At 44.7% G+C, this 15,845-nt stretch overlaps 1 protein-coding gene across 3 annotated transcripts in view; it reads right to left on the minus strand.

Moving 5' to 3' along the window:
- ITPR2 (inositol 1,4,5-trisphosphate receptor type 2) overlaps nt 1-15,845 on the minus strand; it is a 536,564-nt gene that overhangs the window by 386,218 nt on the left and 134,501 nt on the right. For all 3 annotated transcript variants that reach the window (XM_089304708.1, XM_051850872.3, XM_051850873.3), the window contains one exon: nt 9,060-9,104. In XM_089304708.1, the coding sequence (XP_089160834.1) occupies nt 9,060-9,104 (45 nt within the window). The remainder of the gene's footprint in view (nt 1-9,059; nt 9,105-15,845) is intronic.

Raw genomic sequence — 15,845 nt, forward strand, 5'->3', positions numbered from 1 at the left:
TGGGCTCTGCAGCCCAGACAGCAACCTCACTGCCGTTCAGCTCACTGCTGACAGAAGGCCTGCACCGGTCTGCAGGATCCTCTACCCCAGAGCCCAGTAGAACACCATGTGCAACCAGGAATAACTTCTCAAGGTTAAAAAGTACACTGAAATGTGATACTGAATATGACAGTGACTAAGATGAAGAATAAAAGGGCCCGTGTTGTGGGGCAATAGGTTAAGCTGCCGCCTATGACAACATCATCACATATGAGCGCTGGTTCAAGCCCTGGTGGCGCCACTTCTGATCCAGCTCCCTGCGAATGCACCTAGGAAGGCAGCGGAAGACGGTCCAAGCACCTGGTCCCCTGCAACCCATGTGAAGGATCTGGATGGAGTTCCAGGTTCCTGGCTTTGGCCTGGCCCAGCCATGCCTGTTGCAACCATTTGGGTTATAAACCAGTGATTTCCACGCCCCACCATCTGCCTCTCTCTGTAACTCTGCTTTTCGAATAAATAAATAAATAAATAAATCTTTAAACACAAAACAAAAGGAGGTCTGAGAAGAGGGAGTGACAATTCTAAGAATCAGGAAAGGAAGTCTGTCCTTAATTACGTCCTCACTAACAGGGAGACTTGGAGAGGGATAGATGAGCATGACTACAGTCATGTAGAAATGTTGTAAAAGTTCTCTGGATCTTGGCATGTTATCACAGACAAAGGGAAGAACACCAACGTAGCGAGCATGGTGATACCCGTGAGAGGAGATGACCTCCAAGTGCAAGAACACTAACACTGCCCAAAGATCGGTTGGCTGTAGCAACATCCCCAAGGAGCTGTCTGATGAATATGCAGGCAATAGGACTTATGCAAAAGTGGCCTCGATGGAATACTGGAAAGGCACAATTAAAACTATTTTAACTAAGGAAAATAGCAGCAATTGTACCGAGCCACGTTTGAAGAAAGGCTTTATTTGTTAGATTTCATTGTTCATTTATTTTCATTTTTATCTGAAAGGCAGAGAGACAGAGAAAGATGAGGCGATCTTCCACCCTTCTTGCTCACTCCCCGAATTCCCACAACTGCTAGGACTGAGCCTGTCTGAAGCCAGGAGCCCGGAGCTCTATCCAGTCTCCATGTGCACGGCAGGAAGCTAAAACCTGAGCTGTCCTCTGCTGTCTCGCACACAATGTACTCGCAGGAAGGGGCTCAGCAGCCAAGCATCCAGGATGCAAACCAGGCATCCAACATGGAGTGCAGGCATTCAGGTGACTTACTCACTGCTGTATTAATAGGAGATCAGGATGTAACTGAGACAAGCGGAGAGCCCGTGAACAAGAACTAAACAGTTTCTCTCACCGACGCCCTGTGTGGATGCAACAAGTGAGAACCCCGGAATATACCACACCCCAAAAAGGAACACATGCCATCCACACCTGAGAATCCTGCACATCGATCTTATTCTAATTTAGCTTTCAGTATGGAATCTTCCTTCAAGGTAAGCACACTAACTGATCCCAACTGCTTAGATTTCTCTAGCAGTTAAACTTGAAAACTAGCATTTTGTTTATCCGTTGGTCAATCCTGCTTCTCTCCGCTTCTGGAATGGCAACAAACACAAGAGACTGTGCTCCTGGCCTGCCCTCCTTGGCAACGGCTCACCAACAAGCAGACGGGGGCTCCTTATTTGGACAGTCTTAGACCACGAGGACAATCTTTTCCAAACACAGAAAAAAACTTATTAATTAGGATTAATTAAAAGAGGTCACTGTGAATTACTCATGCTATTTAAGGTCTGTGGTTTTAATTATATAGAGTAAGTAGAAGGTACAGGCCTATCCTTACATACTTTGCTTAGGCCCTTGGAAAAGAGTTTTAATAAGTAGTAAAGTCCCTTTCTAAGTGACCTAACAATTGTTTATGTGTGAGAGCTCTACCATGTTTAGAAGTCTTAAGCACTCTTTTTTAAATCTCTAGTTCTCTGCTAATTTGATTAACAAAGTCTCCTTCCTAAACAATTTGACAATATACTTCAAGCACATCTTTCGGATTTTCTAACTATAAATCTGAATAATGAGTTCTAAATCTACAACTTTTAATATATGAATCAAGCTTCAACACTAAAGAAAATCCTTGCAACATGAAGACAATTCTGTCCAAAATTAAGCACTGGAGGCTTTTTTTGTTTATCAGGGACCTTCAAAAAGCTCATGGGCAAACAGAAGTGAAAGACCAGTTTACTGGGGTGCAAAGAATTTTTGAAACCCATGCCTAGTTTTTTCATAGTATGCATTTTCCATGAACTTTTTGAAGACCCCTTAGATAAAACCACACTGATTTGAAAGTAATAAAAAAAAGACACTGAATGCTGTTTGCCGCAAAGATTTACAGAAGCATAAAGCCCTCTTGTATCATGAAACGGACCAAGGAACAACAGAGCTTCAACAGATGTCAAATTCAGCATCAGCTGGCTCTCCAAAACAGGTCCAACTGAGCGGCTGGCTGGCTGGCTGCGCAGGGTCTCAGGACGCTAACTCAGGGGGTGAGCTCGCATCACAAGTCAGCACTCCTCCCTGGAAGGGAGGGATGCGGCTCTCAGGTTACTCTAGGAGAAAGCTTCCCTTAGGAGCAGCCAGCCCACTAAAGGAACGCCTCTGGCTTCCGGCTGCCCAGGGCCAGCGGGAGGCAGCTCAGTGGTGGGCCCCTGGGACACCTTCTCTGTTGACTCACTCATGACTCACGGGGTTTTCAGCAGTGACGTCACGTTGCAGTCGGGAGCCAGAGACATTCCGTAAGAAACAAGGTCTGCTTTCCAGAGCTGACTCAGACCTGTGCCCGCCGCGGCAGTGACACACCTGCAGCTCTGCTTCCCCTCGCATCCTCCGTCCTCCGGTGCTCCCAGCAGACTTACATAACCACACACAGCACTGCCATTTTAAGCTGCAGGCTGCAAGCACTCTTTTTCTTGCCAAGATTCCCTAACAAACTGTTACTCTCAATTCCTTTCTTCCTTGCCACCTTACTGCTGATGAGTACAGAGAAACACTCAAGACAATCTGGGGGGTCTTTATATAGAATCTGGTAGGTTCCCCTCCCCCAACTTCTACAGGATAGAATTTTCAAGATTGTTTCAGCTGAGTGCCCTGCCTCCTGGGACATGCCAGCGTATGTATGTAAATGCACGCTAGAACAACGGCTCTCAATGGGAAAAACCGGACCCAAGGCAGCTGGCAACTTCTGGACACACTTTTGATGGCTACAGTGAAAGTGTGGGGGACAGCTGCTAGCCCTGGCCAGGAGAGGCCACAGGCGCTGCTAAACATCCCACAACACAAATGACCTTCCCTCCAACGTCAGTGCTGCCGGAGTGGAGAAACCCCAGCACGGACAAAAGACACTCCCTCCGAAACCAGATCACACCACACATAAACACGATGACATCAACACGAACACCGTTACTTCCAGAAAGTCCTCTTCCATGAACCAGCTGAAAAGATGCAACCTTTCAAAGGGAAGAAATAATGAGTGTCAGCTTCCCAGCTGGGCTTGACACAGTTCCAGTGTTTACAGAGTCCCTGGGGATGCTATACATTTATAAGGCTAGAAATAACAGACTCCTTCGCAGAATAAACACAGCGATGTGGGTCCTAACGGGAGCTCTGACACACACCGCCTAATTTCAGCAGCACCACACATGAACCTCTGAAACTTCAAAAATGGAAGCCACCATTTTGATAAAGGCTTCTAAATTACAGGAAAAAAAATATTAACTGTCCATTAAATAGAAAACATAGGGAAAATTAGGAAAGAAAAGAAATTAGCACAGTTGCCGTGAACTGAGTGTTACTGGAACACAGATGCGTGGTGAAACGTATGTCACATCCTGTAGTGGGAAACTCATTTCCTATTTTACAGGTTGGTGGCTGACTCTAAGGGGGCATGCCATTCAACAGAAACGTGAACACGGCCAGGAGGAGAGCCGTCTACACAACAACAAGCCCTAAGACACCGTGCTAGCTCTACACTTACACGGTCTCAGCTGTGTCGATTCTGGAGAGGGAAAAGAACGGAAGCCAGTGTCCCCAGCTTGAAGTCTCCCTGAGGGACAGAGGAGAGCCAGTTGTGAACTTCTGCAGCTCAGCAGACCCACCGTGCTCTGTGCATTTAAGGTTCTGCTAATGGCACCTGCTTACGCGAAAGGAAAGTTCTTTCTCTCCGTTAGAGGTCAGAGAGGGAAGAAGAGGAAACCTATCAAGCTTGACAAGCACCAGGAGGGAAATTCGCCACGGATGTGTTATTTCTGTGCTGCTCTATAAACCTCTGTACACCACATGCTTAACCTCTGCTCGGCCTGGAACCACCATCAGCAACATCAAATCCGATGGAGCAAAAAGGAGAGGAGCACAGAGATGTCAATCAACTGCGCGATTTCAAGCTTTGGTGTGATGCCTTCCAACAGAAGCAACTTAATCTTTTTCACCCACGAACATCTTCTATTCAAAGAGCAGCCATTCATCTGATCTCACTGTATCCTCCTGGCACCAGGTCAGGCTCACAGGGCAAACATCTTCATCCCATTACACAGGAAAACAACTGAGCCTCAGGAAAGCCATCTGACATGGCCAAGGCCACGTACGTTGCGGTGGTACTACAGGTGCAGCTCTCCTGGCCACAAATCCAAACTAAAGAAATCACGCAGAATATTATACACAGAAATCTGGAGACACAGAAATGCAGTCCCTGGCATGAGGCAGGTGGCCTGGGACTCTCAGGCGGGCCTTGGCATCCTCCCTTCAAACGTGAAAAATGTCACAGAACATCAACACCAGACGAGGCCACTCTCTGTGCATGATGGATCAAGTAAAAATACGACCACTCCCTAATCATGCCTGAAGACAAACAAAACATGAATACTCTTTATATCACTAATGACTGTATACATGTCTGCTCCCAGGTAAGAGTGACTGATGCTTCTTTAGCAATTACCACCCCTATAGGTGAAATTTACCAAGATAATAATGACAGAATGAACCTCTTCTTCCTAACAGCATTCCTACACACAGAAAAGCCCCACTCCCTTAAATCCTCCCCAGAGCCACCTAGAGTAAGTGCTAGAATATGTTCTATCTAACATGCTCTGACAGAGTGCCCCACAGCTGCCCACGGTGTGGGTGGGTGGGTGGGTGGGTAGGTGGGTGTGGATGTGTGTATGTGTGTGGGTGTGTGTCTCACAATGAGTAACAGACTAACCCTGCTCAACTACAGTGTATTCCTGGTGCTCTTTCGCTGGAAACCACTGACAAACTCATATTAAGAACCCAAGAAGCCATGACTTATACTCAGCTTTTTAAGCCTGGTTACAGATTACTGAGCATTTTCCTTAATAGGAAAATAAGTAAGAACCCAACAAACCTGGGGCAGGCATTTGAAAACCACAGGGGGAAGAGTCTACCCAGGGTGATGAAACTGAGATACAAACAGAACTGACTGATCAAATTACCCAATCTCTATGATTAGGGATATGTTGACACAAGTTGAAGCTTTCATTAGGCCAGTGTTATCATACTGCAGCTTCAATTCTGCTATAATCCTGGTAAGTGAATGGAAAAGGAGCCAAACAAGACTGAAACAAGCCCAGAAATTCTTATTAGATGCACTTCCCCTATGACAACATGGAGCTGGGTACCAATGCACAGGCAGGAGTAATTTTAATCCAATGTTTCAACTCTATCAAGGGGTGAAATGCTGCTGTTTTTTAACATTTTTGATTGACACTAGTAATTCTACATATTTCTGGGGTAGCGTGAGATGTTTTGATCCAAATATATAACATGTAATGATCAAATGATAACTGGCATGTTCCTCTCCTTAAAGATTAGTCATTTCTTTGTGGTGAGACCATTCAAAACCATTTATTCTAGCTATTTTGAAATACATAGTGCATTATTGTTAACTGTGTTTACTCTGCTATGCAGTAGGATGTCGTATGGTCATATGCTACTTTGTCTTTCTGTGCTTACATCATTTAACATAATGTCCTCCACGGCCACCTATGTTGTCATAAATAACATACACATTTTCTTTGTCCATTCATCCCTTGATGGCATTAGGTGGCTCCTTATCTTGGCTACCGTGAACAGTGTTGCAGTAGCTACGGGAGTACAGATTTCTCTTCGGCAGACTTACTTCAGTTCCTTCTGATATATAGCTGGTAATGGGATAACCGAACCTGAAGTGCTAATTTAACTTTCATGAACAACAGCAGTACCAACTTACGTTCCCACCAACAATATGTAAGAAGTCTTCAACCACATTCTCCCCAGCATTCTTTTTTTTCTGTTTTTATATCAGCATTTGAACTTGGGTAAGGTGACAGCTCATTGTGGGTTTAATCTACATTTCCCTGACAGTTATAAGACTACCAGGGGGCCAGTGCTGTGGTGTAGCAGGTAAAACCACTGCCTGCAGTGCTGGCAACCATATGGGCGATGGTTCAAGTCCCGGCTGCTCCTCTTCCGATCTAGTTCTCTGCTATGGCCTGGGAAAGCAGTGGAAGGTGGTCCAAGTCTTTGAGCCCCTGCACCCACATGGGACACCTGAAAGAAGCTTCTGGTTCCTGGCTTCCAATCAGTGCAGATGTAGCCTTTGCAGCCATCTGCGAGGTGAACCAGCAGATGGAAGACACCCCCCCCCCCTTCTCTCTTGCTCGGAGAGGAACCAGCAGATGGAAGACACCTCTCCCTATCCCACTGTCTCGCTCCCTCGCTCTCTCTGCCTCTGCTTCTCTGTCACTCTGCCTTTCAAATAAATAAATAAATCTTTAAAAATAAATAAGTAAGTACAATTACTAGGAAAAAACACAGAGGATATACTACATGTCCTTGGTCTGGGCAAGGATTCTTCAAATAAAATCTCCAGAGCACAGGCAATAATGGCACATGTAGACAACTGGGATTATGTCAAACTAAAAAGCTTCTGCACAACAAGGAAAAGTGCTACAGAAGGAAGAAAAATATTACACAGTGAGGGAAAATATTTGCAAACCATATATCTGACAAGGAGGCATTATCTAGGATTTATGAGGAACTCAAAGAACTTGAGAAGAAAAAATGAATAAACAAAGAATCCAATTTAAAAATACAAGCTAAAGACCTGAACAGTGGCCAGTGCTGTGGGACAGCAGGTTAATACCCTGGCTTGAAGTGCTGGCATCCCATATGGGTGCCGATTCAAGACCCGGCTGCTCCTCTTCCAATCCAATTCTCTGCTACATCCTGGGAAAGCAGTAGAAGATGGCCCAAGTGCTTGGGCTCCTGTACACGCATGGGAGACCCAGAAGAAGCTCCTGGCCCCTGGCTTCGAATCAGCACAGCTCCGGTTGCTGTGGCCAACTGGCAAGTGAACCATTGGATAGAAGACCTCTCTCTCTCTCTCTCTCTCTCTCTCTCTCTCTCTCTCTCTCTGCCTCTCCTCTCTAACTATTTCAAATAAATAAATAAATCTTTTTTGGGCCGGCGCTGTGTCTCACTTGGTTAATCCTCTGCCTGCAGCACCAGCATCCCATATGGACACCAGGTTCTAGTCCTGGTTGCTCCTCTTCCAGTCCAGCTCTCTGCTGTGGCCCGAGAGGGCAGTGGAGGATGGCCCAAGTCTTTGGGCTCCTGCACCCGCATGGGAGACCAGGAAGAAGCACCTGGCTCCTGGCTTCGGATCGGTGCAGCACCGGCCATGGCAGCCATTTGGGGAATGAACCAACGGAAGGAAGACCTTTTTCTCTGTCTCTCTCTCTCTCTCTCTCTCTCTCTGTCTATAACTCTACCTGTAAAAAAATTTAAAAATAATAAATAAATCTTTTTTTTTTAAAGACCTGAACAGACACTTTTCTGAAGACACAAAAATGATGAAGATATAAATGGGAATTTTTTTGTTTTTTAACTTTTCTTTGTTTTTGCCTTCATTTATTCACAACTTATAACCATCCATAATTATGGGGTACACAGTGATGTTATGATATTTGCACATTGTGTGGAAGGAATGAATCAAGTTAAAACATACCCATCACCTTATGTACTTATCACTTATTCCTCCTGTTACTTTGTACCCAATGAATACAATCTCAAATGATACAGTAATAATTCCTACAAATTTCAAAAAGGATTGCTAAATTACTACAAAATTACTGAATTACATATTTTCTCTATATTATATAAAATATGTACCTCAATCGCTTAAAAAAAATCCAGGATAAGCATTTGGCCTAGCAGTTACGATTCCTCTTGAAAGACCCACATCCCATTTTGGAACACCTGGGTTAGAGACCCAGCTCCACTCCTGAATCTAGCTTCCTGTTGATACACACACTGAAAGGCAGCAGGTAGACTCAAGTACTTGGATCCCTGCATCCAGATGGAAGACCTGGATTGAGTTTCTGGCCTCTGGCTTTGTCCTCGCCAAACCCTGAGGTTCTGTCTACATCACAACAAACTTTTGTTTCTGAATTTTTCAGTGAGCTAAGAAGCTTTGTTACCATGAAGTCATGCTTTACACATGTGGCGCTGGAGTGAGCAGGGTGAACGAGAACAAACATTTCCATGAAAACTGGCTTTCAGTGAAGACGGAGGTGCTTCTCCAGCTGCATACCTCAGAATACCAGAAAATCAGTCATGTATTTGCTTGATGCTTCCATTTCTTCCCAAAAATAGAACTCGAATGATCTCTAATCCTAAAGAAGGGTCCTGTTGTCCTATTTTCATATCATGACATCTACACGTTTCTGCCTTCTAGTTTCTGTGCATGTCTGCAAGCCAGACCAGACCTCCCACCTCTCAGACACAAGCCACCCTTGGTGCTCGACCACACATGGTCTGCACCTTGCTGGAAACCTCTCCAGGCACCCATTACTAGACATCGCCTTATAATGTGAGCCATGTCACCTCTCACCTTTCACCTTTGATCCACAGCCTCAAAGACCCTGTCTTAGAGTATGTAGTCTCAGATTCACTAATAAATCTTCAGTTTGTTCATACAAAGAAAATAAGCAAAATGCTTTTGATTTGTGGAGGAGAAACAATTCTACTCACCGCATTTTTTCCTTCACTTTGGGCATCTCGGTAATCAGGATTAAGCTGAAAAAGAAGGCAAAACTAGATTTGAACTGTTGTTAACAGACCATTAACAAGACCACTGATCTTTAATTCAGTTCACTATTTTACCTTTAACTAAGTTTAATGTAAAAGGAAGTTATCCAACGAACTACTGGTAATTAGGACAATTTAAAATATTACCACAATGTACCATGAGACAAGCACTAAGATGCCAACTAGAAGGCCTTAATTTATATCAGAAATGCTGGCATCCTTGATGAAATGAGAGCTGATAATCTCACTGAGTCTAGGGAAACATTCGAGAGAGTTCACCATTTTACATAACACAAAAATGGCCATTTACCAGTTACTCAGAAACCAATTTATTTTATTTTATTTTATTTTATTTTATTTTATTTTATTTTATTATTTATTTGACAGAGACAGTGAGAGAGAGAGAGAAAGAGAGAAAGGTCTTCCTTCCATTGGTTCACCCACCAAATGGCAGCTATGGCCGGTGCTACGCTGATCCAAAGCTAGGAGCCAGGTGCTTCCTCCTGGTCTCCTATCGAGTGCAGGGGCCCAAGCACTCGGGCCATCCTCCAGAGAGCTGAACTGGAAGAGGAGCAACTAGGACTAGAACCCAGCACCCATATGGGATGCCGGCACTGCAGGCAGAAGATTAACCAAGTGAACTACGGCACCAGCCCCTCAGAAACCAATTTTTGAAAATAGACCAGAAGAAAGTTTTAAAAATGATTCAAGACCATGAATTACATGCTACATACACGAAGAAAAGAAAACAGAGCGAAAGAGCAAATATGTATCAGATACGTCAATTAACACAGAAGGACTTCTTAAACTAACACCAAAAACCTGGATATGCAGTTTAGGGGTCATTCCAATGAGAAAAACAGACTTTGGATATGTTCAGCATTGACCCAAGTATCAACTCCTGGCTCCACCTGTCTACGTGGTCTCAAAATAACCAGGTTGATAATTTGTACAGCAACAGATTTAAAAGATAATTTTCTTGAAGTCACAACTTGTCTAGGTGCACTTAACCATTTTAACATGAATCAACCAGGGTGCAAAATTTACAATTCCATTTTAAAATATATTTTAAATGGGCCAGCGCCGCAGCTCAATAGGCTAATCCTCCGCCTGCGGCGCCAGCACACCGGGTTCTAGTCCCGGTCGGGGCACCAGATTCTGTCCCAGTTGCCCCTCTTCCAGGCCAGCTCTCTGCTGTGGCCAGGGAGTGCAGTGGAGGATGGCCCAAGTGCTTGGGCCCTGCACCCCATGGGAGACCAGGAGAAGCACCTGGCTCCTGGCTTTGGATCAGCGCGGTGTGCCGGCAGCAGTGTGCGGGCCCCGGTGGCCATTGGAGGGTAAACCAATGGCAAAGGGAAGACCTTTCTCTCTGTCTCTCTCTCTCACTGTCCACTCTGCCTGTCAAAAAAAAAAAAAAATATATATATATATACACACATATTTAAATGCAAGGTGAAGAGTATTTCTCAAAATGACATTTACTTAGCAGCTGCTCCCAGTGTACCACTAAATATTAATGAAGGTACTGATCAAAAAAAAAAAAAAAAAAAAAGCCCAAAAAGAAACAAATTTGGAAGAAAAAAAAAACAAGCTCAATGTCATTGAAAACTAAGGCTGAAAAACAGCCTAAATTCCAAATCTTCTATGAATTGACACAAGTTATGATGGGTCTTCCAAAAGTTCATGGAAAACATTTATATTATGCATAGACTCCAAAATTTTTTGCAGGGAAATAAATTTGTCATTTAATACCTTCTTCCCCTCCCTTTTAGATGGGTCCTCATAAAGCAGAGAGTTCTGGGTAAGAGACAGGTAAGGATCCAGTTTTTCTCTGTATACTCTTTTTTTTTTTTTTCAAAGAAATCTTTTATTTAATGAACACAGATTTCATAACTACAGCTTTAGGAATATAGTGATTCTTGCCACCATACCCGCCCTCCTACCCTCACTCCCACCCCACCTCCTCCCCCTCTCCTATTCCTAGTCTGATTCTCCATTAAGATTCAGTTCTCCTGCTGACTTGGAGATCCTGAGAATCTACCACCCAAAAAACTTCCAGAAGGGCTTCTCTAGGGCTAAGAAGCTACTTTCAGATCAGACAGAAAATTCCCTCCCCAGCCACTGTCCTGCCATCAGCCTCTGTCTCCTCAAGACCAGACAGCCAATGATGCTCAGACAAAAACCAGGCAGGAAGCACAACGGGGCTGATGATGGCAGGGGAGAAGACAGAAGACACATGACGCTGTGTGCGGGCACTGTGCTGCCTGAGAATACAGAAACAGCCAAGGGACACGAGACAGAAGCAACTGCAGCACAGCCAGGGATGCTGAGCTGACGTCTGATGAACCTGGGAGCTGCGCTCGAAATGCATCCATCCGTCTGCCCTGCAGCTGGAGATGCAGAATGCTGGTATGTTGTCATACCAGAGATCGAACTCATGCGACAAAAGGACAAGGCACTCAACACTTCTGGTTCTGCACAGAGCTCATCTGAGGATATGAGAGAGGACTGGAAGAGAAGGGAAGGGAAAGGAATGGAAGGGGAGGGGTGGGGAAGGCCAGGCTGGGCCAAAAACAAAGACTCAAGGTAGAGTATATCAGAACAAGGGAAATTCTCAGAGTCCTGAATATAACAAAAACTTTCCAGGACATGGTTTGGCACACCCAAGAAAGCAGAAGTAAACAAGACCTCTACATCAAGGCAACACGCAGAATTAAAAGAACACAAAGGTAACTGTGGGGAGCAACTGGGAGCAACTCGGACTAGACTAAGTTACTGGAATTAAGACTTATTCTATGCATCTGCTCTCCCACAATATGGCGTTGGGAGAGGAGGAAACAGCTTCTACACAGCTGCCTCCAGTTCAACCAATAAACAGCAGGACCTGCTCCTGATTGGAGGAGAGCAGCGTACTCGGCGTGTGGGTAGCAGAGTTGGGATTGGTGGAAGAGGACTATAAAGGAGGAGAGAGACAACATGAACCAGGAACATCTATCTGAAGGAACACCTGTGCAGCCCCTGAGAGAGCCGGCCGGCGGTGTGCCGCTCCCCCGCGGAAGTGGGGAAAATGGCAGGGGGAACCGCCCTTCCACGGAGGTGGAAGGGTCGGTAGCCAACCCGGGAAGAACCAGCAGCAAACCCGGGGAGGGCCGAGCAGACAAAAGAACAGCGCAGGGTCCTGTGTTGTTCCTCCACGAAGAGGGGGAGCGACATAATGGTGCCGTGACTCGGATATGAAGCCTAGGCAGGGTTTAGTGTCGCTCCTCCACGAAGAGGGGGAGCGACAGGTAACAGTAAAGAATTGGGAATGTTGAGGATGTCAATCAAAATGGACATATAAATACAAAACTAAAGTCCATGTTGGTAGCAATAAAAAAGCAAGCTGATGCTACAGAAAATGGTGCAGAAGAAAAGGCACTGGAAAGCTGTCCCTCAAGTCACAGGAAAGGCGCACTCACAGAAATGGAAACTGGGTAAAAGGCAACAGTCGTGGAGGACAGAAGGGACTATCAACTGTCAGGCAAGTTGGGTACTGTCAAGGATGAGAGCGCATGGGGCACAAGCAACAAAAAGATAGAAAATGGAACTTTCCTCAGCTGAAGAAAGAACCACGTATGCGCCAATTATCCCATTCCAGGAAAATCAACTAAACAGACTAACACATTCACTGGAGGTAAGTGGGAACCAGAGGGAAAGCAGTGACCGCGATGCCAGATACTGCTTTGACATTATCACCTGCTATGAGCATTGTCAGATAAAAATGCATAGCATGGAGTGGAGGGTGGATAACCAAAGGTGGTCTGCTCAAACAGTGGCGCCCAATCCAGCAGTAAACATGGCTGGCTCCTGACACCTGCAGCCACAGGGGAGGAGGCCAGCCACAAAAAACAGATGCCCTGCATGAAGCCATTCAATGAAACACAAGAACAAATGAAAACTGTGGTGGAACAAATCAGAAAGTGGAGGAGTGAGCGAGTGCAGAGGGTAGAAAGCAGAACCCAGTGCAAGACTCAAGGGGCAGTGTCTCCAAAACAGCAGATGATTAGACTCCAGCTGCCTGGCGGTGCGGGGCCCACAGCGATGAGGACTGGGAGCTGCTCTTGCCTTCCTGCAGTGACTCCGACTCCCTAAATCCCCACGAATTACAAGTAACACAGAGAGTAAGTCCAGGAGTACTTCTTGCTTCTGGAATTCAAGAGCAAAAGGGGCAGGGACAAAGGGAGAGTTAACTGACCTCTTGTTTACTGATTTATCAAACTCTAGAACACACATTTTTACTTGGAAGTTAAGAAAATCACAGCATAGTTGTAGAAGGAATTTTTTCCACCTGTTTTAGTTAAGTACTGAGATAGCTTCCTAAAAAAACTGCTTTCTCTTCAAAGAATTTCCACTCTTCTTTTAAACTGAAAATAAATAAATAAATAAATCTGTGATAAGATTTTAACTAAATTACATCCAAAAAATACCCAACATGTTTTACCAAGAGTATCCCAAAGTTTTTATCCAGTAAACGTCAGAATAGTTGGTTCCCAGCACTGTAAAGTGAACTCATGCTGGACAGCATGATTTATCTATAACGAGAAAGTATACAGAAACGGGAATTAACATATCTAAGCCAAACACAAAATAAGGGACAGATGTTTGGTGCAGCAGGTAAGCCACCACTTGGGTTATCTTCATCGTATATTGTAATACCTGGGTTCAAGTCCCAGCTCCACTCTCTGTTCTAGCTTCCTGCTAATGTACACCTTGTGAAGTAGCAGGTGTTGTCCCAAATAATTCAGTCCCTGTCACCTACATGGGAGACCCAGACTAAACTCTCAACTCCCAGCTTCAGCCTGGATCAGCTCTGACTGTTGTGGGCATGTGGGGAGTGAACCAGCAGATGGGAGAAATCCCTCTCTCTATTTTTCTCTCTCCTTCTCTCTTTCTCTGTCTCCCAAAGAAATCTTAAAAGAAAACTATTTAGAAAACACACAATAAAGTATGTTCTCTGAAACACAGATCGTAGTCTGTCCCAAAGACATCACTTTCTAAAATTCTGTCTTCACGTACTTCACCTGTTTAGGGTCACCCGTCCAATCCCTGGCTAGCTGGACAGGAACAGGATTCCATACTCTTGCTCTATAAAGAAACATCACTTGGCCAGCGCCACGGTTCAATAGGCTAATCCTCCGCCTGTGGCACCAGCACACCAGGTTCTAGTCCCGGTCGGGGCGCCGGATTCTGTCCCGGTTGTCCCTCTTCCAGGCCAGCTCTCTGCTATGGCCAGGGAGTGCAGTGGAGGATGGCCCAAGTGCTTGGGCCCTGCACCCTATGGGAGACCAGGAGAAGCACCTGGCTCCTGCCTTCGGATCAGCACAATGCACCGACCGCAGTGGCCATTGGAGGGTGAACCAATGGCAAAGGGAAGACCTTTCTCTCTGTCTCTCTCACTGTCCACTCTGCCTGTCAAAAAAAAAAAGAAAAGAAAGAAAGAAACATCACTGGCCTTAGGAAAGGCCTCCTACCCCATGGAACTCAGGGTGCTCCTTTATATAATCAGAAATATCAACGAGCAAACCCTATTTATATGTCAACAAACTTTACAAAGCCCTGTCCTTGGCAATAATATGAAAGATGGAGCCAATCAGTGAGATTTCACTTCATCTCTGCCTCTCAGCTGCAATGCTTTTTTAAAAATAATCTGCACAGTGACTACTTCACTAAATTCAGAAAACTATAGGTAATAAGAATAATAATTACAAGGAAAGGGAGGAGAAGGGAAAGGAACAGAAACTGCCTGAACAAATGGGAGGCTATACAATTTCACCAACAGTAACTCTTTAAAGGCCAAATAAATACAGGCTTTAAATTATACTACTGCTTTCCCTCTTAAAATAGAGTATCAGTGATTATTAAAGTAATTAAACAAAGAATAAGGAAAACATCTTTGTTACAAAGGGAGGAAGATACATGATTATATGGAGGTTCTTGAATCTTTTAAAACTTTAAAGGAAATATTTCCTTAATATAAAAAACTAATTATAGATGTGGCATTGGAGATAGGAAGCATGACTATAGTATTCAATCACTTATTCATTAACCATTAAAGAGCACCCACAGTGGGTAAAGCCTTGTGGCGTATGATATTTCAGCAAAGACAGAGAGGATATGGTCGTTGTCCAGCAGACCTTACAATCAAGGAGGGAAAATAAGACATAAATACAGTCAGCTGTAATGCAAAATAGAATGTGGCCAGAGATTTAAGACAGGGATGAATAATTTATAAGTAATATAGGTCAGGAAGGAGGGATCTGCGGTGGGCAAATTTATTCAAGAATTATTCATGGAGAGAGCAGCATGGGAGCTAAGTCTTGAAGGACAGTAGAAGTGTATCTGACAGAGAAGGAAAGAGGGAGAGCAGCAGACAGGTAGGTGTGGGGAGAAAGATGAAGCTTATTCAGAGAGGACCCATAAATGTCATTTATGGGATACTTTTTATATGCACTTAAAGGTCCCTTTATTTAACCTCTAGATTATGCTATACCAAGGGATTCTGAAACCCTCTGTGCAGATGTGAGGCACCAGCATTAGGAAGCACAGGCCTGGTGGCTCCAAAGCTACTTCTTGTAGTTACAGGAGCACATGGCTTCACTCCTCCCTCACTAAAGCAGAGTGGTGTGGTCCAAGGGGAGAAGGAAGATCAACCCAGACCTACAGGGCCTTGAAACCCTGAGCTAGAGAGTT

This window comes from Oryctolagus cuniculus, chromosome 9 (genome assembly GCF_051225735.1).
Source record: "Oryctolagus cuniculus isolate XC-2025 breed Fujian yellow rabbit chromosome 9, ASM5122573v1, whole genome shotgun sequence".
NCBI classification, from domain to species: Eukaryota; Metazoa; Chordata; class Mammalia; order Lagomorpha; family Leporidae; genus Oryctolagus; species Oryctolagus cuniculus.